At 61.6% G+C, this 25391-nt stretch overlaps 1 protein-coding gene across 1 annotated transcript; it reads right to left on the reverse strand.

Moving 5' to 3' along the window:
* Window positions 1-1200: 1200 nt before the first annotated feature.
* On the reverse strand, window positions 1201-18199 carry SLC38A8 (solute carrier family 38 member 8). Its single transcript, XM_042918983.1, has 11 exons — window positions 18115-18199; window positions 17692-17882; window positions 16237-16435; window positions 12980-13121; window positions 11788-11889; window positions 9728-9785; window positions 5579-5693; window positions 4660-4807; window positions 4272-4480; window positions 3530-3581; window positions 1201-1390 (listed from the first exon to the last, which is right to left on the reverse strand). The coding sequence occupies exons 1-11, from the start codon at window positions 18152-18154 to the stop codon at window positions 1297-1299; spliced, it is 1350 nt and encodes a 449-aa protein (XP_042774917.1). The 5' UTR covers window positions 18155-18199; the 3' UTR covers window positions 1201-1296.
* Between the last annotated feature and the right edge of the window lie 7192 nt (window positions 18200-25391).

Below are 25391 nucleotides of genomic sequence, written 5' to 3' on the forward strand. Positions count from 1 at the left end.
GTGGACAGGCTGGAAAAAAACACAAAAAGGGTCCTGGCACCGCTGGCCAGGGACACGTCACACGACACAGCAGAGCCCGGCCCACTGCCTACCCTGACGGAGAGGTCCTCAAACGTCGGCCCCTCCTGGATCTGGCCACAGCCAACCGCCGGCTTCCGGCAGACGTCCCAAGGCAGAGGGAGAGCGGCCCGAATGCAGCGACCTCCAGGACACCCCAGGCCCCGTAGAGGGTCAGCGCTGGCAAGCACAGCGATCCAGGAGCAGCTGGGCCGCAAGCTGCCTCTCCCCCCACCCCCGTTCCCCCGACCCTGACCCTGGGGCAGACCTCTGGGCCCCTCGCCCTCAGCCGCAGGCGTGACACCCGGAATTGGGGGGGGGGGGGGCCGGGAGGGAACCGCACACAGATCACTGGGTTTCCAGGCTCTTCGGGTCCAGCCAGAGGGAAAGGGACAATCCCTGGGACCCTCCCATCGGAGCGCGGTCCAAAGCAGGGCTCCCTGGGCCTCAGCCCCTACTTCTGTTATGAACTGTGTCTCTCAGAAGTATTAGGTTGAAGTCCCCAACTCCTAGAACCTGTGACTGTGACCTTGTTTGGAAACAGGATCTTTGCAGACCCTAAGGAAGTAAATTCAGATGAGGTCACCCTGGACGAAGGTGGCTCTAATCCAATGACTGGGGTCTCAAACGAGGAGGGAGATTTCGGGGCTCCTGGGTGGCTCTGTCGGTTAAGCGTCCGACTTCGGCTCAGGTCACGATCTCGCGGTTCGCGAGTTGGAGCCCCGCGCCCAGCTCTCTCCTGTTAGCGCAGGGATCCTCTAGCCGCCTCCCCTCTGCCCCTCCCCCACTGGATCTCACGGTCTCTAACTTTAAAAAAAAAAAAAAGAGACTTGGAGGGACACACAGGGCAGATGACCACGCCGGAAGGGAAGGCCAAGAACCGCCACGGATGGCCAGCCACACCGCAGGCTGGAAGGGGCAGGGGGATCCTCCCCGATAGGCAGCGCGGCCCTGCCCACACCTGCATCTCGGGCTCCCGCCCCCAGACGGCGAGGGGACCCTTCTGCCCTTCGAGGCCCCAGGTTGTGGTCTTTGTCGGGGCGGCCCGAGGACCCGAATCTGCCCTCCTCGGCACTGAGCCCGAAACCCTCTGAACCAGCAGAAGCCCAAATGAGCAGCCTCAGGAGGCAGAAGGTATCCATTTCTCCAGCATCTTTATGAGGCAAGGACACGGGTCGCACAGCTGGACGCAGGCAGCCGCACCAGGGCAGCCATGGGGCCGGGCCGACCCCCTCCCGCTCAGAGGAGTTCCAAGGCGGCTGCCACCGTGCTCTGCCCGAAGATGAAGGTGCCCACGAGCACGGAGACCACTCCCCACGCCTCCAAACAGCACCTGCCAGGCCAAGAAATACACATCGAGCACGCTCTCCTCCGGAGCTCTGCACAAACCAGCCAAGTGCATGCCGAAGGCTGATCACACGAAGCCAGGAGAGCCACCAAGTTGGAAGGAAAACCCATAGTATTCCCCCCCACCTGTCGGGATGGGTTTCCAAGACAATGGGAGAGAAGGGCCCCCTGCGATTAAAACCACTCACTGCCTCTGTTAATCCCGTTCCTCCCCTGGGGGAGGGAGACCCTTTTCCAGTCCCTTCTCTTTGGGGGCAACGGGAGGAGGGGCATGAAGCCCCCCTGAAAACGATGAAGGAGCAGAAAGCCCGAAGTCACCCACGATGGGGACAGCGGCTGGCCACGGGGGCAGAGGCGGTCGCCCTGACAGCCACTGAGGCCACATCTGTGAGCTTCCCGACGCACCAACAGAGACCGTGCAGACAAGGAAATGAAATTCCTACAGACGGGAGGGCGGCCGGACACATTTCTGGCCCCATTAACAAAGGCCACAGGACCCGATGTTATGGAAAGACAGTCTCCAGCGAGACAGAATCGTGAACGCCCCCAATACGGAGGTGGGGAGAGCGTGGGGAATGTTCTCAGGCCTGCAGGCTCCTAGAGCGGTTCTGAGGGATCAGAGGCCCTACGGCAGCTCTAGAGTTAAAAATACCTTCAAAGCCCACCAGTAACAACTGTTGTGAGCTTGGATCCAGGCACAAAACAGAAGCAGCAGGGCCTTCAAAGACCACTGCCGAGAAACAGCCGCACGTAGGAGGCCCCAGACCATCGCGGCCGCCCCAAGCCCGAGTCAGGTTCAGAGACATCCAGAAAAGCTCTTCCCCCAGAAGGGAAGGAAGCCTTGCCCACGGCTGTGGGAAAACCAGGCCGGGGCTCGATGAGGCGGGAGGGAAGGAGAGAGACACTGGCCTCCGGTTGGGGGGACCCAAGCCCCTGGCTGCTGGAACACAGGAGCACCTGTCCTGGGCCGAATGGCAGTCCCCAGGATTCGTGTCCACCCCAAACCCGTGAACGTGACCTTATTTACGAACAGGGTCTTTGCAGATGTAACGAAGTTAAAAATCCGGAGAGGAGATCATGCTGCGTTTGGGACGGGCCCTCAGGGCAGTGACAGGTGTCCTTATAGAAAGGCACATGGGGACTTGAGGCAGAGAGCCCCAGAGAGGCAGAGATGGGGGTGAGGCAGCCACCAGCCAGGGACACCTGGAGCCACCAGAAGCAGGAAATGGCAAGAATAGAAGCGGCTCTCAGAGGCTTCAAAGGGAGCCTGGCCCTGCCGACACCTTGACTGTGGACATGCGGCCTCGGCTGGGACAAAACGCACTTCTGCTGTGCTAAACGCCCCGGCAAACGTAGGACGGTGTCCCTTTACCTGCCTCGGCCTCAGTTCCCACATCTGTGGAAGGGAAGGAAGAGCCACACAGGCCCCTGCTGAGGTGTGGCAAACCCGTGCGTGCACTCTCTTTCTCGGGGGGTCACCTGGGCCCCTCGAGGGCAAAGGACAGGGCCCCAGTCATAGCCCAGGCCACCCTGGAGATGAGGGCCCTCTTCTGGGAAAGAGGGGGAGCCCCAAAGCCTCTGTCTAACCCACATCGTGGAGCAGGGAGGAGGAGGCAGGCGCGAGGCCCGGACCCAGTCAGCCCGGGTTGAGTCCCAGCGCCACCCTGACTTGTCACGTGCCTGTGGACAAGCGTCTGCCCCCTCGTCTGTAGGATGGGTATCCTGGTATCGTAAGGAGAGGACTGAGGGCCGGGCACTGAGCAAGGGTCCAGCCAAGACTCGCTACCTTGCAGACACAACGTGTTACCCCTCCGGCCACACGGCCTCCACAACGCAGGGTTCCCCACAACGGGACCCGCCTGTGCCACAGCTCGCGGCAGAGACGATCACCCTCTGAGGGCAAGGGAGGGCTGAGCACCCGTAGCGTGTGGGCGGGCCCCAGTGTGGCTGGCAGGGGTTCGATTCCTGGCTCGGACACCGTGTCACCGTGGACAAGCCAAGCCCCGTGGCCTGTCGTTCGTCTCACCGGCAGGACGTGACCTCCGTGGGCCCTGCCACATTCCCATTCTGCTCCCTCTGAGCCCCTCAAGCGCCCACACTGCCACCCTGGTCTGGGAACACTTACCTGACGCGTGCAGCCACAGGCTGGACGTTAACGGCACATATGAGGCACAGACCTGCAAAGGACACACGGGGCCACTCCAGCTCTCCACTGTTGAACCCAGAGCAGCCCGGAGCTCGAGAGCCCGTCCCCACGGACCCAGCTCACCATCCCCCTAACACCTCGGCCCCCCTGAGCCTCTCCGACGACAAGCCCTGAGCGCTGCCTCCTCTGGGAGGTCCCCCGGGCTCCCCAGGCTGCAAAAAGCCTCAGGCCTCCTTGACTGGAGCTCCAGCCACCCACACGGGGAAGGTTTTGTACGAAACACCCGTCTCAGAGATCGTGTTTGCCTCCCAGGTCCGGGGACCAAGACAAGAAGACGACATTCACAGGGCACCTTTGAACAGCGTAAATTTCACGTGCCCAGAAAGGTTAAAAAAAAAAAAAAAAGAAAGAAAGAAAAGAAAAAAAGAAATCCCACAGTGCACGGTGGCACCGGAGACTGGACAAGGCCAAGGCTGACCCGGCACTCCCTGCGCCCCGCCCCGGGAGGCCGCTGGGCCTCTCTCTGACCACCTGCAGGATGGGGTGACGACAGCACTCCCAGCGGGTACACCCATCGAGGGTCACGGAGACGTTTAACTCAAGGCACGTACAGTCCACGGCCCGTGTCCGGTCAGTAAAGCCTCGGCGGGGCTCCCACCCTCCAGACCCTCGAGTCCCCCACGGGGAGACCGGGCAGAGCCGAGCCGAGCAGGGGCCTCACCCGGGAAGATAAAGATAAAGAAGGAGCTGATCCCGCCAATGATGCCGACGATCTCGCTGAGGTCGGGCAGGAGCAGGGCCATGGCCAGCGTCACGGCGACCCACAGGACGGTCAGCGGCACCCGGACCCACAGCCCCGAGGGCTCCGCCAGGGCCCCGGGCCCACACGCCAGGCACCAGCTCCTCCTCCAGAAATCCTGCATCACCGACCTGAAGGCCACACACCACGGGTGGCTCCAGCCCCGCGCCGGCCCCCACCGGGCACCGTGCACCCCCAGCGGGGCTCCGGCCCGTCACCGGGCACCGTTCCCCAAGGGCCGCACCGACCCTCCCGCGGCTCAGTCTGGAGCAGGCACCGACATACAAGGGCCCCGCGGGCCGGACCTCACCTCCCCAGGAAGAGCACAATGGGGTAGACGGTCACGATGGACACTCCGAAGAGGGCCCGGGCCACGATGATGACCACGTCGTCGCCTGGGTAAGACATCAAGATGTCCGCAGAAACTTCGGCCCCGAAGGTCAGGAAGCCGTAAACCCCTGGGAGGCCGAGAGGGCGGCGGATTAGAAGGGCGCCGTGCTGGCGGGAGACGTGGACGGGGGGCACAGCACGGGGAACGCCGCGGACAGCGGGCGCTGCGTAACACGGCAGCCGCGTCCCCGTGCTGTCCTCCCACAACTGACGGCGTCGTGGGTCAGCAAGCTTCCTGGGTGACCACGGTGGGCCACAGTGGCTGGCACACTGCAGCGGCCCAAGGGCTCCCCGGGTCAGGGGCTCCAAAGCCTCGGGCGGGAGGGAAGCAGCCAGCCAGAAGTCAGCCTGGGCCTGAGACCTGGGCTGTGCCAGGGGCACGCTGTGTGACCCTAAGCAGGTCCCAGCCGTCTCTGAGGCCCACTTCCGCGCCCCTCGGAGACCCTTCTGCCTGGAACCCAGGTCTGTGGGCACCCACGTCCGTCAAAGCCACAAGGGCGTTTTGTAGATCGCTACCCAGAGATCATGCCACGCGACGGTCACTACCGTCCCATCGGACATCTGTGTGGCAGGGTGTGGAGCGTACGAGCAGGGTCTCAGCTCTGCACGTCTAGTCGGGGGGCCCTGCCGGACAAGCCACGGAAGCCGTCTGAGCCTCAGCTACTCCTTCCGTGAAATGGGGACTTCCCAGGGGGGTCAGGAGTAAACGGGCGAGGGCTGTGACACCTCCCGGACCCGGCACGGCGCGGCCGGGCACGCGGTGAGCACTCCTCGGGCACACGTGATTCGGGGTCTCCCGCGCCCCCGCCCAGCTCCGCGGTGTGCTGGTGCTGCCTTACCTGTCAGCGAGTAGACGAGGCAGCAGGCCAGCAGGGACAGCACGGAGACCAGGGCCCAATGGGAGAGGCTCCGATGGGTCATGCTGCAGTAAATGGACACCCCGGCTTCGTGACACTGCGAGGCAGGGGCGGGGCTCAGGGGGCGCCCGAGGCACCGGGAGCCACCTCGAACGTCTCCGGGCCCCAAAGCACAGGAAGCCACCCACGGGTCCGCCGACAGTAGAAAGTCTAGCAGGGAGATCGGCAGACAGTCACCCGGGAAATACGACACAGCCCTGAAGGACGAACACAACCTCGCACAGGACGGCCTCGCGGCCGGAACGCTGAGCAAGACGAGAAAACGTGTTTCCGGGGACATGAAGTTCCGGTTACAAGTTAACCACCCTGGGGCAAGGGTTCTGGACTGCAGCGCCCTTGACATCTGGGGGGGGGGGGGGGGGGCTGTCCTGTGCGCTGCAGGATGCTGGGCAGAATCCCTGGTGGGGACCCACTGGACGCCAGGAACACATCCGCCATCATTGTGACAACCAAAAACGTCTCTGGACGTTGCCCAATGGGCCCCTAGAACTGCGCCTAGTCGAGAACTACCGCTTCCGGTGACAGAAGGGGGCTGCTATGGAGCAGGACAGGTCACAAGGGAGCTTGGGGGGGGTACCAGGAACATTCTAGATCCTGACTGGGCTGAGGGTTGCACGGGAATAGACACAGCCATGATTTATATGTTTGACGTATACTTAATAATGTCATGAGGAATTTGAAATAAAAAACACCTATGGCCAACGTCAAGGACTTCATTTACTTGGGGCAGGACCTGGGCAGCGGCATTTCACCAGCAGCCCAGGAGACCCTGACTGCCACACAGCCGGGGTTGAGAGGCAAGACTTTACCTTGATGCCCCCTATGGCTTCCAGACTGTTCTATGGTTCCTTCCACGCATCAGCCTCTTTACTCCCTTCTGATCAAAACCAAACATGCGGATCACCTCCTCCTGCCCACTCTCCAGGCTGCTAGCCACGCCTTCCTCACCCCTGAGCTCAGTTCACCTCTGTTCCTCCTTGCTGCCTCAGGACATTTGCTTCTGCTGGGTCCTCTACCTGGGATTCTCTCTTGGTACGGCCAGAACCTACCCTTCCTTTCAGAAACCTCTCCCCAGCAGGACTGAGCTCCTCCCTGTGTCCCTCCCTGTGTCCCCCCCTGTGTCCCTCCCCTCCCCTCCCGAGCACTTCTGGGTTTGCTTGTTCAGGATCTGTTAGCTACATCAGGGCGAGGACATTGGGTTCGCTTATGCCTCTGAGCTCAGGCCACACACAGAGCCGGGCCCATAGCTAAAGAACATTCCGGGGGACTCAATTACACACCCATTAACCCACCCAGCAAGCAGGAAGCCTCCCCCACCCCCGGCTCCCCAGCACTCAAATGCTTAATAGTCCCACTTGGTGCCAGTGTGAGATGCCACGTAGTCAAGCAAACATAGCCCCCCCCCCCCCGCCTCGTGGAGCATGATGGGGAGGGGCACGCCCTCAGGAGAGGTGGGGGACACACACACTCACTCCCCAACTCCCCTGCAGGGGCCGCGTCCGGGGGAGACTGAGCACACACACCCTCCCCCCCCCCCCCCCCCCCCCCCCCCCCCCCCCGACACTCCTGCCCCAGGCCGCCTTGACCTTGCAGGAGCCTGCTGGCTGCAGGTTGGCTCAGCCAGGCCCTGGGGGCTTTATCCTCAAGGGGAGCCTCAATCAGGGGAAACCAGGGGAAGCCAGGGGACCCAGGTTCCCGCCTCCTGTACCTACCCCTATGGCATTTCTCAGGTACATCTGCATGGCTCCCAGAACGGCCCAGAGCCCATGACAGGGGGTCTCCCTGTCTCCCCATCCCTGCTCCCGAGTACACACCAAACCCCAAGGCCCACAGACTCTGGGGTCGCCCAGGACGCCACGCGGTGGGGGTCTCCAGGGCACGGCCAAGCGCAGGGGTGGGGACAAGACGCTCGGCTGTGGCAGGATATCGTCCAGCCCTCCCCCCAGGTTGTCCCAAGACCCCTGGGCCGTTTCTCCTGCTTTTACACCAGATTTTACACGGCTCCCAAGGACAGGGCTGCCCGGCTGGGACAGGGGCTGGGATGGCACTGGCTCTCTGCTCCCAGGGCAGGAGAAACGGCAGGCGTAGGAGCACACTGGCCGGGGAGCGCAAACAGGTCACACGTCCACCGGCTGAGGAGCAGTCTGCAGGCTGCACTCAATGCGGCCGACGACCACCCCGCAGCCACAGGAAGGGGGGCAGCGAGCGGCACAGGGCACGGCAGGGGCGAACGTGGAGAGCAGCACGCTGGGGGACAGAAGCCGGGACCAAGGGACCCCCTTAGAATCAAACGCCCGAAAGAGATCCGCAGAGAGACACGTGGGTGCCAGGGCGTGGGGGCCGGCCGGCCCCAGGTACAGGGCTCCTTTCGGGGCGTCGCCAGCGTTCTGAGTCGCCTGCGGCCAATGAGTGAACTGTTTGCCACGGGACTTAGACCTCAACACGGCTGTTTAAAAACAGCAGCCGCGGAGAAGTCCCGGGGGTGGCGAGCTGGCTGGGAGCTGAGCCCGCGCCCCACGTCTGCCCCTCCACGGCCCTCGCGCTGCGCTGCAGGCTGGACGGGGCGCCCCGCTGCTCCCTCGAGGGGGCGGGGAGCGGTCTGGCCAGGTCAGAGCTCCTGAGGCCAACAGGAGACTTGCCCGTCCCGCGCCACCCCTCCAGCAGGCCGCCCCTCCTCCTCTCTCTCCCTCTTCACCCTCAACTGCCCTCCGCCCCCACCCCCGCACCCCCAGATCCTGGTCTCCTCTGGCCTGAGCCCCACCCCCACCCTGCGATTCGCGTCTGTCTTCTCCCAGCTCTTCATCGCTGCCTCCCGTGTCCCTGGAAACCGCAGCCCAGGCCCCGGTTGCTAGGAGAACCGGCTGACGGAGCCGAGGCAAAGGTGAGGGGGGCAGCCCTCGGAAGCATCTGGAAAGCGGCCCCCGCGGCGCAAGCCTGCCGCACCATATGGTGCCCGGGCGCGGGAGAGAGGGATGAAGGCCGCGGCCAAACCGCTGACAACAAAATCGTCACTTTAGCTCTTTGAAAATATGGGGCGTGCGAGAAGAAATGGGAGACGTTCCTGCGAGCGGCTTGCTGAGCCCCAGAAGCGATATTTCGACTGATTTATAAAGAGGATAAATGGAAACGTTCCAGGGTTGTTGTTTTTTTTTTTTTAACGATCCTCAAAGAAAACGCAAGATGGAAAAAGCACAAACAGGAGCTGGAGGACAGAGCAGGGGAGGAACAAGTCAGGCGAGAAGGCACAGCTGTCGGGCCGAACACCACTTGCCCCTGCGAACTCGATTTTACTTTGGGACCCGCCTGGGGTGTCTGGGGGTGTCTGGGGGTGGCGGGGGCGGCTGTTCTTAGGATGGAGGTGAAGCTTTCCTAAAATCAACAATGGATGAAATGAGTCAGGGAGCACCTGCCAGGTGACTGGAAACCCCCTCGGGGGAGGAGCCCACGGCCTCCATTGCACCCCTCTAACAACACGGGGGGGGGGGGGCACCGACCTCACCCCTGCAGCTCTCCCGCCGCCTCACCCCTGCCTGCGGCCCCCTCCCTTCCCGGGCTCACTAGGTGAACCCACTGCCCTTCGCCTGTCGCCTCCCACAGTTCGGCCCACCCTCACTCTGTGCCACTCGTCACAAACTCCCCTTTTCTGCCCGGTACGCCTCCCGGCACCCGAACGCCTCCCGAGTCAGGATCTTTCCTCCCCCAGGCGCCAGGGACAGCAGCCACCTGCATAAAGGCGTTCTGTCTAAGCGGGTGGCACCAGGTCCCCAGTCAGGGAGATGGCCCCGGGAGAATTTCGCAGAGGAGGGAACAAGCTCCGGAGCCCCACTCGCTGCCCCGGACCCAACAGATGTGCTGCTGGTGTCGGCAGAGGCCGGGTGCCCAGGTTTAACAGCGGTTCACCCCTCACCGAGCCCAGATGCCAACCGACACGCACAGCCTCCAGGAGGCCGCCCACCTCGCCCCGTAGCGAGTCTTCCACCTTCTTTCCTGACACAGGGCCACCCTCTCCCGAGGGAGCAGAGTCACCACAGCCCCCCAAGCCACGCACCTCCACCCGCACGCGGCCATTACCTGGAACCCGAAGCAGATCGTAGGGAAGACACTAAACACGGAGGTCCAGGAGGAGGGGCTGCAAACAGACAAGAACAGGGGTTTGTCGCAAAAAGTTCGACTCACAACAACCGCCACTTGAGGAGGAGTTTTAAACAATACCAGGAAAACGTAGCTGAGCCGGGCTGTGAGACAGGCTTTTTAATTACCAGGAAAAGGATGCGTGTGGCACACTGCACCTTCTAAAGACACCTGTGCTCACATTTGCTAAGCTGACCTTCTCCACGCAGGACAGGGCTACAAGGAATTCCCAACTTTCCGTTTCCATCGAGGTCGGGGGCACTGGCAGCATCCATCAAATCCAATAGGGCAAGGATGGCTTGACCACCACCCAAACTGCCCGAGAGGACGGAGCCAGACACAGGGCAGAGCCTTGAGGTCCGGCCCCCCTCAGGGGCACCCAGATGAGGACCCCCAGCTCCCTTTGACAAGCTCTGGGTACCAGCCTCTGGCACCTGGGGAGACAGAGCGGAGTGAGATATAAGCAGCACCTGCTGGTGTTGGTTCCCCCATCAACTCCTGCCCACTCCTCTCTTCCCCTTCTCAGAAGAACTCTCTTCCCTGGGCCCAATCCACTGGGACCCTCAGCCCCTTCTCCCGCCCTCATGAAACTCTCGTCCCATCACCAGCAGCCTCCGTGGCTAAATTCAAAGCTGAGACTCAGTCCTACGTGACCCAGCAACAGCATTTTGGCGGCCATCACCCCAACCCTCTTGAAATTCTGCTGACTGCTGAGGCCCACTTTCTATCCTCCTCTACGCTAGGTTGACTAGCATCCCCCCAAGTTTGTATCCATTGGGAACCTCAGAACAAAGCCTTATTTGGACACAAGGTCTTGGTAGAGGTCATGAGGGAAAACGAGCTGAGGTCACACTGGAGTGGGGTGGTGCTATTACCAGAAGAACAGACAGACACAGACAAGGGAAGGTCCTATATGATGGAAACAGAGACAGAGGGATAGAACCATGTGCCAAGGGACGCCAAAGATTGCCGGGGCCACCAGAAGCTGGAAGGGGCAGGAAGGATTCTTCCTTCGAGGCACTAGTGAGAACTCCCCCACCCCCACCCCGCCAAGCTAACCCATTCTGCACCTTCTCCTTCCTTCTCTTCTCCCAACACCTCCTCCTCCTGTCCCTGACCTCCTGGTGCCGGACTGGCCACCACTGGCTCAGCGTACCGTTCTCACCCAGGCTGGCGGCCCCAAATGCCCCCTCGGGGCCGACACCCACGGCCTTTCTCCCTCCAGTCTGGACCCCTCTCTGACCTCCAGACACACAGGTCTGACTGGTCACCTGACGTCTTCATCGGAGGTCTCAGAACCGCCTCCAACATAACATGTCCCCACGTGACTTCCTCCCCCCGCCCCTGCTCCCGTCTCATCCACCCCAGGAAACAGCACTGCCACCTTTCCCAGCGCTCAAGCCCAAAGCTCAGAGTCGCCCCAGCCTCTTCTCTGCGGTCCTGCTTCCAATCGGTCGGCCAGAAGAGGCCACGAAGTTCGTGGAGCCCTGGCGCAAAATGAACACGCTGGCACCTTGTTCAGGGAAGAATTTCAGGATGGCGGGGTGCCCGGTGGGGCTCAGTCGGTTAAGCGCCCGACTTCGGCTCAAGTCACGATCCCACGGTTCACGGGTTCGAGACCCGCGGCGGGCTCTGGGCTAACGGCTTGGAGCCTGGAGCCTGCTTCCGATGCTGTGTCTCCCCCTCTCTCTCTCTGCCCCTTCCCTGCTCGAACTGTGTGTGTGTGTGTGCGTGTCTCAAAGATAAACTTAAAAAAAAAAGAAATTCAGGATTGCAACAGCAGGCCATTCAGCCACGTGCAGGGCCCTTCTGGGTGACTGCTGGTCACGTGCCCGTGGAGGTGGCCCTGCCACGAGCAGATCTGATTTCAGCCCCGCAGTGGCTTCCCAGCAAACCCCAAGCCCTCGGCACCGCGCAGCATCTCTGCAGGACAGCCCCTCCCCACCCCCACCTCTCGGCCTCACGCAGGAAGCCATGAACGGCCGCCCCCTCACACTCACCTCTGTGCGGGGCGGGGCTCACGAGCAAGGCCTTGGGGCCCGGTATAGTACTGCACCACGATGACCAGGGCCAGGTAGCAGGCGGCCAGGGTGCCTAGGATGCTGACACACACGGAACGTGGCGTTAGGGGCCTCCACGGTACAGCCACCCCATCACGGGAACACGGGCCCTGCCACACGCAGCCCGGGGTGACACAGAGCACCGTCTGAGGGCCAGCGCGGCCCACGTCGGCTAGGTGTCAGGCAAGGTCCCCACTGCTCCGAGCCTCGATTTCCGTGTCTGTGCCATGGGGACAGCGGGAAGCCTGTGTGAGGCCCAGGGGTCAGAGGCGTCGAGCTCCCAGCCAGGCCGACACCCGTCAGGTCCGAGAGCTTCGGGAGCCCCCATCCCTCCAACAAGACAGCATTCCGATGTGGCACCCACGCCGGGACGCCCTCGGCTCGGCCACACCAAAGCGGGGTGCGCCCCTGACCTTGCTGACACGACAGGAGAGCCAGGCAAGGGCTGGAGCCCAGAGGGGACCTGGGTCCCCCACGTGCTCTCTCCCCATTCTAGTTCTAAGGTAAAAAGTCTGTTGGCGTTCACGACGCAACAGGGGAAGGCAGGTTGCAAACTCAGGTGAGTCCTTTCGCCAAGCTTTTTTTTTATTTTCCGAAATTTATATATAAAGGGGTAGTTTTAAGTCGGCTAAGCTTCTGACTTCAGCTCAGGTCACGATCTCATGCAGTTCTTGAGTTCGAGCCCCACATCCGGCTCTGTGCCGACAGCTCGGAGCCCGGAGCCTGCTTCGGATTCTGTGTCTCTCTTTCTGCCCCTCCCCTGCTTGTGCTCTCTCTCAAAAAACAAATAAACGTTAAAAAAAAATAAACCCAAAACACCTCAGACTGCAAGGTGGAACCCAAGTGTATATCTGGGGTCTCCCCGTGACTGTGCACATAAACCATCTGTAATAATGAAATCACAGAATAGCAGCCACGTCAATACACGTTCTTGTTTATCTCTGTTTTCTACCCCGCGTATGTGCTACTTGGGTAACTGTCCCTCTTTTTTCTCTTCTCCAAAAGGGGAGGACCAGAGCTGGCCGCCCCCCTAATCCCTGGCAGAAAGAACCCCCCGTCCCCACCCCCCCACCTGCAGACGCCGGCACAGGTGGGGACCCTGGCAGGGAAGCGTCCGCAGCCCCACCCGTACCTGGTGTACTTCTGGAACCCAATCTCGCGCGGGACGGACAGGGGCAGGATGACCAGTGCGGAGAGCAGGGTCAGGGTGAGGCGCTGGTCCACGCACCACGGCTGCGGGGCCGGGGGGGCGCTGGGCAGCAGGAAGCCACACACTGAGGGCAGGGAGGGCAAGAGGGTGGGGACCGCTCAGAGCTGTGGCCCCAGCACCTCCCAGGCACAGAGCCCCATCCACAGGGGTCCCTGCTCCCGGGCGGGCCGGGGTCGGCCGGGGCAAGGAGCCCCACCTGTCACATGCCACCACGGGGGCAGCAACCTTGCCGCAGGTTCATTCAACAGCCATTCGGTGACCTTCTGCTAGAGGGGCCGCAACAAGGAAGAGGCCAAGGGGCCTGCCCTTGAGGCACCTGGGCCCTAATCCGCTCATAAAAGATGCTTTTCTGTTTGCTCATGAGCCTGTCAGGGGGGGAGCTGGTACTGAGAGCCAGTAAACGTCCCCCTGATAAACTCCCCCCCCACCCCCCACAACAGTGGCCCAGAGCGACGGCTTTGTCACACGCCAGGGACTGGAGGAGAACTAGGGCAGGGCTGAGCCGGCCAGTTCTGCTCCGCGTGGGACCAGCTAGGGTCACGTGGGGGTGCGTGGATGGCCCATGGGTAGGCTGGTCTGGAGGGTCCGCGATGGCTCGACACTGGGTGTCTGGTGGGGACGCCTGAGCCCTCCCTGCAGTCCTGGGGTCTCTCCCACAAGGACCCTCCAGGAGGCTACGCCGGGGCAGCTGGGGGCTCCCGAAGATCCCGGGGGAAACTGTCCGCTTAAAGGCTGGGCCTGGAACGGGCACCATGTCACATCTGCCATAGTCTGCCGGGCCAACGTCGTCTCAGAGCCCATGCTGATGGGGGCAAGGGACACACACTCCTCCCAGCCTCCCACCAACCTCGCAGTAGGGGGAACGGAAGAACCCAGACCGGTGTCCCCCCCCCCCCCCCACAATGAAATGCAGAATTTGAAGTTGACAGAAGAGGCAAGGCCCATGGGGGAGGGGAGAGCATTGGGGGAGGAGCAAGATGGCCTGGGGCTCGAAAGGGGGGTAGGATGGGGGGTGTCCCTCCTCCCAGGTCCCCACAGCCCTGCTGCGGAGGGCTGGGAGCTGAGAGATGCTTCACAGCCCACTTGGGGGCGCTTGCTGTGCTGGACTGTGACCCTTCTTTGTTCACTAAATGCAAGCCAGCCACGCACAGAAGCCAAGACCTTACCCGAGTAGTTTGTTTCTACCGAACCTCTGCAAGGCTGGGGGGGTGGGGGAGGGGTCCCAGGGTCCCACCCCGAGGTCACTCTACACAGGCACCAGGCACGAGAGCAAAGCAGGCATTCCGGGCCACAGACGCCAGGGGAATGCACGCACCCAGAGGTGCACAGAGATCTCGGGGAGTGCCAGACCCACATGGCCTCTGGGAAGGGACACAAGCCCCGCTTTTGCATCTAGATCTCCTCAGCCAGGATCCCAGCTCGGACATCTGGGCTCCAGCAGCCCCTCCCGAGCCCTCAAACTTACTAGAACGTTCCTTGACGTCTTTCAGCACCTGTCACTTCTAAGTCATCGGTACCCACTGCACACAAGGACACCAAGCACCCCACCCGCCACAGGCACCCCCAGTCTTTATTTGGCCCCCCTGCCAAGAAGCCTGCAGAGACAACACACCCCCAACCCTCTAACCACTAACACACAAGCACACCCCAGGCCATCTGCCCAGAGCCCGTGGAGGAGGTCTGCGTCCTCAAGGTTGCTCTGATCACTCCAGCTGCCTTCTGGTGCAACCACCTCTGCCCAGAGGTGGAACCGGACATGACCTCCACTTCACGCCGAAAGGCAGGGCGCTTCTGTGTGCCCCTTTTATCCACTGGGAGATTCAGATTCGCCAATCTCCGTGCTTTTCGGGATACAAGCACCCCCCCCCAAGACACGGCACCTGGAACCTCGGGACCCCCAGCACTGGGGCCTTTGGTTCAAGTGACAGAAGAAATAGCAAAACCGATGACCAAAATCCAAGCGTATGGCTAACCACCTTCCAATTAAAAATTGCAACACTCCAGTTAAACACGGAGACTGTCGAGACAATTTAAAAAAAAAAAAAAAAAAAAGAAAGAAAGAAAAAAGCAAGACCCAACTACGTGACGACCGCAGGAAACATACTTGAAACTCCCAAGTTACCTTTAGGTTCACAGTCAAAGACCCGGCGGGGGGGGGGGGGGGGCGGTGGGAGGAGGGGGAGAAGCCAGGCAAACACTCAAGGAAGCTGGAGGGACTAGACGTGTGGCAGAGAGGTTGGACTTGAAGGCAAAGAATTACCAGAGACGAGAGGCGATCTTTCACGATCCTCATGGGACAATTCACGGGTGGGAGCCTGCCAACAGAGCTTCGAGCACCAGGAGGCCAAAATGGACAGAATTCAAGGGTCAAACACACCAACCTGCAAACACAGCTGATTTGCACGCTCGCCTTTCACCACCTGAGGGAGTAACTCCATTTGGAAAAACAATCAGGGAGGCTAGGGAGGATCTCATCCAAGCCGTGGAGCACCTAGAGCCGATGCAGCGTTCCAGAACATTCCGCCCAACTGCACCAGGCACGTCCCTGAAGGGCCCCCGGAGCGCCCACCAAGACTGATCACATGGGGGCCCAGAGCAAGTCTCCGAGGCCAAAGACTGAAACCGCATGGAGCGTGTTCTCCGACCGTGGCACAACTAAGGCAGAAACCAGAAAGCGATCTAGGAAACTCCGCAACTAAGCGGAAACTGAACCACACAAGCGTCAACACCCGTGAGTCCAGGAAGAAATCCCAGCAAGAATTCGCAAATACGCTGAAGAGAACAAAAAGGAAATCTATCAAAGCAGGCACGATGTGGCTAGCAGAGTTTGCAGGGAAACGGTCCGTGGGGGACGAGAAGCCAAGGGGGCCTGGGCTCAGGCCTGGACGTCCATCCCCAGATTCAAGGTGTTACTGGCTCGCTCTCCAAAGGGACTTCTCTGCAGTTGGCTTGGCTTCCCCATCTGTAAACTGGATTGTCCCCACTAGACATCCAGCACAGCCCCTCCTCCTCCATGACTCCCAGGGTGCTCATTACCACTCCTTCTGCCACGATGTAAGGAGCTCAGGGGTGGCCTTGGCCTCTGCTGTCCCCCCAAGGCCCCCCCCCCCAGTACCCACATCCCGCTCATCAACCAGAAGCCCCCCGGGGGCGCCCCCCACTCCTTTGCCAGTACTTACGCTTCTCCAGCTGGTCCCCAATCACCCTGAGGAAGGCCACGGAGATCATGAGCAGGTTGATGATGAAGCAGGCCTCACACAGCTTCCCCAGGGCCGGGCCACACAGCCCTCCAACCACACCCTGGTAGGTCGTCTGGCCGCTGACAGAGGCAGCATAGCCCAGGATGACCAGCCCGCTGATGAGAAAGACCAAGGAGACCTGCGGAGCAGGACCGTGGGGCCAGGGTGACCCCCAGCCCACCACCCGAGCCAGCTGCCCCGCAGGCTTTTTTTTTTTTTTTTAATTAAGTAGGCTCGGGGCCCAACGTGGGGCTTGAACTCAAAACCCTGAGATCAAGAGTCACACATGCTTTACCAACCGACCCTGCCAAGTGCCCCAGACCCTTGGGACTTTGATATCACTCTCCACCAGGCCTGTCACCCACACAGGCCACCTGGAGACCAGGGACCTCTACCCAATGTGCTGCCAGGCCCGATTGTTGAGGCCTCTCAGGCTGTATGTCTTTGCACCTGGGATTCCTACTATCCTGCCCCAGTTGGATAAATGAGATCTCAGAAACCCAGAGAGTCTCAATTACTCTCCTAAAATCCCGTGGGTTGTGGGTTAAAAGAACACACGTATCGTTGGAAGAGATACGACCGATCCACCCGTACAACCCTAACCCGTCAGGACTGAGAACCCACCACCGTGCCCCGGAGCTCTCTCGTGTCCTGTCCCCCCAAGAAACTCCTGCGCTATCGTCCCACAGTTACCTATTTTCATAGGCCGGACACTACACAAGCTAGGACCGGGCAGTTTCCCCAAGGACAAAAAAGGCCCCGTGGCCACGATCAGCTGGCCGCCATAAAAAGGCATTTAAGATCACGTCTGTGGACCAGCTCCCCACACAACTCAGCTGTTGCTATCAGCTGCGGAAAGAGAATCTTCGCAAATAAAATGAAGCTGTGCTAACGAGCGGCCCTTCTCCGCTGGGGCTGTCCAGCCCCGGCCTTTCTAGAAGGGAGTTCAGGCTCCACATGCAGCTGGCAGGACTGGCTGCACGGCTGTGACGGGGCGGCGGGCCAGGCCGGGTGTGGGTTGGGGGGGTGGGGGGTCACAGCATCTTACACCCGATCCGACCGCACGCAGAGCTCAACTTTCAGCATCGAGCTGTAACCAGCCGGTGAGAGGAGCCGACTGGCCAGGTGACCGCCTGCAGAGGATCACTTGAGGCAGGCGCCTCCCCACCCCCCACCCGCAACAGCCTAGGGGTGCTCGCCACTCGGGGCTGCGGTGGGAGGACCCTGGCCCGCGGCAGCTGAGCAGAGAGCGGACGCAAACGGGAGTCTCCAAAGGGGTCGTTTCTACAACAGGCAGCCCCTCAGGAGGGATGCTGAGGATTCCAGTCTGGATCCCACCCCAGGAGACCCGCGCCCCCCCCCCCCCGCCCCGAAAAATGCTCCGCAGGTGCTTACCAGCTCCACCAGGAAGGCGGGGGTCACCCCACCCGCCTTGTGGAAGGCCCAGGGGAAGTTGAGCAGGCCGGCCCCCAGCGCGGATTTCAGGAGGATGAAGACAGCGCCCAGCGAGGACAGAGAGGGGCTGGCGGCCGCGGGGACCGGCTTCTCCGCGAGGCCTGGGCTGCCGGCCGTCGGTCCCTCCATGGCTAGAAGCAGCAGGGAGGCGGGGGGGAGAGGCGCAGTCCTCTCACACTGCCTTCCTGGCTATGACTGGTCTCGCTCCCCAAATCAGAGTCACCCATCTGTCCCAACAGCCCCACGCCACGGGCTGCCTCGGGCTGCCCTTTTAAGTGACCCGCTCCCAGGCCCCGGTTTATCCTCACCGGGGCACCTCCTACCCTCCTCTCCCGAGCCTCCACCCCAGCCCCTCACCCTTACCCCCAAATCCAGGCTTCAAGATCAGATAGTTGTCAGCCATCAGGGACGGGGCTCAGGCTCGCTCCAGCTGGTTCAGCGGCATTTCTTGGGCCCCGCTGGTGGAAGAAGGAAGGTTCTAGCTGTGCCCGAGGTGGGGAGATGATTCGGGAATTAAGGGAGCTCTAGAGAGCACGTGTTGGGGTCATGTCTCAACACCAAGGGGAACAAGGACAAGAGGTCAGAGCCACCGGTCCCAAGAGCTCGCAGCGTCTGCGACTGCCAGCCTGAGGAGGGGGTCTTAAGACGCCCTCCCCTCCCCCACCCGGGTGAAGGCCCTTCCCAGGAGGCGGGGCTTTCCTGGCTGCTGAGGGTCTGATGGAGGGCAGCTGGGAGAGCAGGAGGGGCAGGCCTGCACCTGATCTCAGTCAATGGACTGGGCCCAGGATCCCTCTCCGAGGCCCCCCAGTCTGAGGAAGGGGGGCTTGGTTAAGAGCTCGGAGCTCAGCTAGACCATGTGACCTCTCCAAGCCTAGTTTCCATCCACAAAGGGGTCCGTGTGCCCACCTTGCCGCTCGCAGTGGGCTGTGGGGCCCGCTGTGGACTCAAGTGCGTGCAAAGGCCCAGGCAGTCAGCAGGTGCTTGGCCCCTGAAACGAATGTGCACGTGAATCGCCTGGGGTCTTGTCAGAAGGCAGATTCGAATTCACCGTCCCCTCGGTGGAGCCCAGATTCCACATCACTCCCGAGGTCCGGGGAGGCGGGCGTTGCTGGTCTGGGACCGGACGTTGAGTAGACACCGCTTCTCCGACCTGCTGTGCTGTCCGCGGAGATGGCAGAATACAGGAAATTGTCCCCTTCGGGAAAACACAGGTCCACGAAGGTCACATCCGGAATTCTAATGTGAACCTGCTTTACTCCTGGCACCCGCGCTCGAGTCCCCTTGAGGGTGCGTGACAACCCAGATTGAGGGCTGTGTGACAAGACAACCCAGCGGTTTCTGACTCCGTGGGTCTGAGAATCTGCATTCCTACCCAGCTCCCCGGTGACGCGGATACAGCGGGTGCAGGGACCCCCTCTTAAGGACTGCGGCTTTCAGTGAACCATCTCCGGAGCCAGAGCCTCACCTGATCAGTCCTTATCTGGCAGACACCAGATCAGCGCCCAGGGCCTTTTCTCCATGTGGTTTCCAACGGTCTCCGTCCCCTGACCGTGTCACCAGCAGACTGTTGGTCTTTGCAGGCTCCGCGTAGAGGCGTTGAGTGAGCGTTTGACCTGCTGAGTGGCAGGCATGGATGCGAAAAGGGAGCCGGGATTGTGGCCCGGGAGCGCACAGCTGGACCGGCGCTCACCGAGTGAGCGATGCTGGGAACCGGGCCCTGTAGCCGGCGCTGGGCGTCTCACTGGGTCCCCCACAGCGAATCCCGAGGGGGTGACACCATAGTGCTCGACACAGAGCGGGCACTGAGCTCAGGCAGGTGGAGCAGGGGGCTCAGAACGGGCCCGCTGGCAAGTGACCGGCCCGGGGTTCAACCCTGGCTGCGTCATCCCAAAACCTGCTTCACCCCGCACCCTGCCCGGCTGCCAGCGCCCAGGACGGGAGGCACTGAATCAGAGAGTGAGAGTAGGATTCCAGGAGAGAGAAAAAGGCGTGACTTCCCCCACGCAAGTAGCCTCCTGGAGCTGCCCTGACAAACTCACCAGCTGGGGGTCTCAAAACAATGGGAATTTATCCTCTCCCAGCAGGGCCGCCCTCCCTCCAAAGGCTCCAGGGCGTGATCCCTCCTGCCTTGTCCAGCTCCTAAGGGCTCCAGGCGGTGCTGGGCTGGTGGCCGCGTCCCTCCGGGTGCCATCTTCCCACACCCGCCCCGTGTCTGTGTCCTCTCCTATTCGTGGGAGGTGACCCGTCCTGGGATTTGAGCCCACTCACACATTCCAGAATGATCTCATCTCGAGATCCTTTCCTCACTGCACCTGCAAAGCAGAAGACCCATTTTCCAGATAAGGTCACATCCACAGGCTCTAGGGCACACTACTCAGCACGACAGGGGCCACACTTCGGCACACTGCGCCCCATGGGGCTGGGGCCTGAGTTGCCCTCTCATTCGACGCACGCAGACTTACAGCGAGTCAGAGGCGAAAGAGAAGGGCTCCGTTCTGAAGGAAAGGCCGACGTATGAAGAGACCAGGACTAGACAAATAGGGTCCAAAGAGTAGGAGGGGTGACCACGAGACCCCAGCTGCAGGAGGGCTCCCTGGAGGAAGGTGAAGGGCAGGGGAAGGGAGGCATCGGAGCAGCAGGGAGTCCCTGTGTGAAGGCTCAGCCAGGGGCCCCGGGAAGGCCTCTGGGTTCTGGGGTCCCCCCAGGGACCTGGGAGAGGCCATTCTTGCTGGACCAGGCGTGTCAGCCCCACCTCTTCCCTGTGGAGGTTTTCCAGGAGCGCAGGGAGGTCATCGGCCCGGCCCGATGGGGAGGATGCCGGGCACGGGGGGGGGGCAGCAGGTGGAGGGCGCAGACCAAGCCGGGTTGGGGCTCAAAATCCGCATAGCTCGCACCCTCCGCCCACATCCATCCACCCCGAGGCGCAGGGAGAGATGATTTAGCTTCCTCCCTCACCAGCCGCTGGCTTTGTACTCCCTAATCTGGGCTCTGCGAGCCTGGGGCACCTCCAGGTCCCTGCCTGGATACCTCATTAGCTGCCCATTAACGTGCATGACTTAGAAATTGGCCACCGGGCTGTGAAATTCCACTCGAGGAGGAAAACCTCTTAGTTCTGAGGCGCTTTGATACTCTCTGCCGGCCTCCCAGGGCTGCCGTGACCTTTCTGGGCTGTGGAGAGGCGCCCTGGGGGCCCCATCTGTGTGGGCGGGCGGCTCTGGAGCACAAGGGAGCCAGTGAGGTGGCAAGCTGGCGCCTCCGTGGGCCAGGCAGGTGGCGGCTCGGCCCGGCGCCCACGCACGGGAGCGCCTGTCATCAAGGGTTGTTCTCCAGGGTCCAGCTCCTTCTTTTCTCCAGAGTACGGGCCACATGACAGGTTCAGAACTTCAGGGAGAGAGTGACCTCGCTCGTTTCCCCAGACCCGTTAGAATGTTCTGGAAGACAGATGAGGGCAGGTCCCAGGAGCCAGAGTCCCTGGCTCCCTTTGTGCACTGGTTCTGTGGTCTGGGCCTCGCTGGGACCACTGGTGACATGGGATCACAGCAGATCCCACCCTACAGGGCTGTTCCCGGGATTCCTGAGAATTCTCTGTGCTCTCGGCACAGGAGTGAGAGATGTGTGTGGAACGGGGCGCGTCAAACTCCACCGTCGGTACCGATGTGTCTTTACCTCGGCCTGATTCTGGGCTTCTGGAACAACGTTCTGAACCCCGGCTACACGAGAATACTGGAGGAACTCTTCACATGGCTCAGGGCTTCGGATGACATTGGTCTGGGCTGTGGCGAGCATCTGGGCTTCCAGAAAGCTCCCCAAGAGCTGCTGAGGCGCATGGAGGAGCTCGGCTCTGGGCAGGCAGGGTCCCTGTCTCACCTGCGCTCCTGAGCCCGCAGCCCCTCCTTTCTCCCAGCGTCTGTGCGTCTGTCCCTGGCCGAGGGCGGCACCCTGGGCGGGGTGAACCCGCTACTGTTAAAGGCCAGGAAACGGACTCTCCCCGGGAGCCTCCGGAGCAAATCAGCGCTGCCCATGCCTGACTTTAGCCCGTGAGACCGATTCTGGCTTTCCCGCCTTCAGAGCCGCAGGAGAAAATGCTTTGTTTTCAGCCACAACTTTGCAGAAACTTGTTACCGCGGCAGCAGGAAACGGGTCCACCGGGCACCCCGGGCCCTGATGGCGGCGCCCCTCAGGCTGGAGGTCCGTGGACCCCCGCCCCACACTCTTCCGCAGAGTGGAGGCTGGGCCTCCAGGTGACACAGGGCCCAGGGCACGGCCCTGGCAAGTCCTGCTGTCCTGTCCCCTCCCTCTAATGAGGGCCCGGTCTCAGAATCTGGCTCTGGGGGAAGGGAGGGAAGGGCACCCCGCCTCTCAGCCAGAGGAGGAAGTGCCCGGGGGGGTTCAGCAGCCAGACAGCAGGCCCACGGCAAGGGCAAGGTGGTGAGAAGGGCGCCCAGCCCCTGCAGGGGCTCTATCATCGGGTTCTGACCCCTGGGCCCGTGCTGACGCTGGGGTCTGGACGGCCGGACGGCCTCTCCCAGCCTCCAAGCCAGGGGCTCCCACCTCGCCTGGTACCAGAACCCCTTGGGGAGACGTGGGGGTTTTGGTGGTTATGTCACACACACACAAGCCACCACCTAACACCCTCAAGCGTGCGGCCAGGTGGCACTCCGTATACTCATGATGTTGTGCAACCGTCACCACCACCCTGTTCTAGGACTTTTGTCCCCCAAAGGAAACCCCTTTACCCGTCAGCGGTCCCTGCCCCCGCCCCGCCCGCTTTCTGTCCCTGCGTTTGCCTGCTCTGGAATCACATAATTTGTGGCCTTTGACGTCAGGCTTCTTCCGCTCAGCAGGGCGGTCTCAAGGCTTGCGATCAGTACGCTTCATTCCTTGGCGTCCGGACGGGTCACCTTCTGCTCCTCGGCTCATCTGCGGACGCACCTCTGGCTCATCTGTGGCTTTTGGCTGTTGGGAGTCGCGTGGCCGCGGGCTGCCACGTACACACTTGGCTCAAACACCTGCTTGCGATTCGGTTGGGTCTACACCCAGCCGCGGGAGAGCCGGGTCGTATGCCAGCGGTTCACCTTGGGGAGCTTTTAAATTTTTTTTTTTTTTTTCAACGTTTTTTATTTATTTTTGGGACAGAGAGAGACAGAGCATGAACGGGGGAGGGGCAGAGAGAGAGGGAGACACAGAATCGGAAACAGGCTCCAGGCTCCGAGCCATCAGCCCAGAGCCTGACGCGGGGCTCGAACTCACGGACCGCGAGATCGTGACCTGGCTGAAGTCGGACGCTTAACCGACTGCGCCACCCAGGCGCCCCATGGGAGCTTTTAAAATTGATTGCTGAGCTCTCCCCACGCAGCCTATGGTTCAGTAGGTCTGGGGCGAGGCCCAGGAATCTGTATTTCTAAGATACGCACCCGCACTGCCCTCGGGCCGCCAACAGATGAAACCAACATCCTGTGTGTTAATATCCGCTTATGTGGGTAGTACCAACCGTTAAGAAAAAAAGCGAGAATTTTGCTATTTCTCTGGACGCTTCTATTTAATCTATTTATGAGACTCCCGGACTCCATTTTGAGTCCAGCAGATCTAAATTAAGCAGCACCCCCATCGTTACCAGAAAGTGGGCATCTTTCCCGCCATAGGGAAAGGGGAAGGAGCCCTGTGTTGAGGGGCCTCAGGCCCAGGTCAGAGCTGGGCTTCGAACGCTGGTCTCACCGTGGTTTCCTCATCTGAGAAATGGCGGTGACAGCATCACACGGTGCTGGGACCCCCAGGAGGCACAAGGCACATGAGACACGGGCCGGTGTGGCGTGCCCGGTGGCTCAGTCGGTTGAGCGTCCAACTTCCGCTCAGGTCATGATCTCACGGTTTGTGAGTTCGAGCCCCGCGTCGGGCTCTCTGCTGTCAGCTCAGAGCCTACAGCCTGCTTTGGGTTGTGTCTCCTCTCTCTCTGCCTTTCTCCCACTAGTGCGTGCTTTCTCGACAATAAATAAACTTAAAAAAAAAAAAAAAAAAACACAGGCCGATGCCAGGCGGGCAGTGAGCACCCAGCAGACGCAGGGAGTGCACACGTGGCCGGGGCAGGTGCCCTCGGGGCCATCGTGCACGGGGCCTCCTCCTGGGGGAGCACTGGACGGTTACGGGCAGGTGCAAGACCTCAGACCCTCGCGTCCCTCACACAGGTGGGGCTGAGGGTGGCGCGGGGGCACCCAGCTGTCCCCATTTCCACTCCTGTCACACGGCGCCTTCAGGGTTCATGCAGACAGGGCCCCTGACTGGCTCCCGAGAGCTCACACGGTTAGGGATGAACCTGCCTCTCAGGGCCCCCAGGGCCCCCAGGAATCCCAGGTGTATCTGTGGTCGTGGTGAGACGACTGCTCGTCTTTGTTGTTTTAAAGGTGTAGGTGTTCTCGGGGACAAGGAGAGCTCACGCCAGGGCGACGAAGGGTCCCCTACAAGCAGGGAGGCGGCCCAGCTCGGGCCCACAGCCATCACGCACGTCTGTCACCACGGGATGGTCTGTCGCCGACCACGCCTGACACGCCTGAGTGCCACTCGGTGAGGAGAGGGCCCACAGCGGGGAGTGGCCGGGCCGGAGCTGGACTCCACGCGGCCTGGGGCTACGGCCAGGGCTGCAGCTCAACACCTGCGCCAGGTGGGGACATCCTCTCCAGGACGTGCCTCCGGGTGGACCCGGCCATCCCCAGGGCAAGCGCCTGTTGAGGCCCCTTCTAGGGGAGGGCCTGTTTTCCGGGCCCCCGTCAACCGGTTTTCTCCAGAGGTTCAGTCCCTTTCTGGGTAAGTGCTCCCCCATGAAGAACTCTCTCTCAGCTCAGCCCCCACTCTGCTTCGTCCCCTGCCGTCCCCCCCCTCCGCCGATTCCGTCCAATGCTTCTGCGTCTCGTCATGCTCCCCGTGTGTCGCTGTCCCTGACGGGAGGCGCTCGGGCTTAGTTCTGATCCTGATGCATCAATGGTGTGCTTCTGGGCAAGGCACGGAGCCCCTCCCCGGCTGCCACTGCCTCTGTGAGGTGGGACCCGCGCCGCCGAGCCCCCAGCTGTGCCTGGAGAGGAAAAATGAACGCACAGCGAGCCTGGCACACGGCTCCCGACGCCACCCCTCTGGCTAGCAGACCGGCAAGGACCCACCTTCCTTCCTTCTCCGTTACACCTCTATCGCAGCACTTTGGGCAGGCAGATCACAGAACAGCTGCCAGTTCCTGGGCACCCCCATCCGCGCCCAGAACTTCAGGATGCTACGAAGCCACCCTGTATCTGAAGACCCGCCACGGTCTTCACGTGGTCACTGCTGAGCTTCACTTTGCCACGTCAGACCCCAGGCGGGTTCCCTGCGTGGAGCTGGTCCCTAAGAAGCCTGGTGTGCTAACGACTCTTCTGTTTGTGACTTGGTCTCAGTGTGCGGTCTGTGTTCACGCCTGTCCGATCTCTGTCCTCCTCCTGTCCTGCCCCACCTACACGACCCCGCGCCCAAACCTAAACCGCACACGCGTGCGCCCTGAGACGGCCGTGAGAGCGCTCGATGCTGGGCTGGCAAGGTCCACCCCGTCTAAACGGGAGAGCCAGCCCCAAGGGCCAGGGACACATGCGAATGCCGACCTCGAAGGCCAGGTGAGGGATCCT

This window comes from Panthera leo, chromosome E2, assembly GCF_018350215.1.
Source record: "Panthera leo isolate Ple1 chromosome E2, P.leo_Ple1_pat1.1, whole genome shotgun sequence".
In the NCBI taxonomy this organism is placed as follows: Eukaryota; Metazoa; Chordata; class Mammalia; order Carnivora; family Felidae; genus Panthera; species Panthera leo.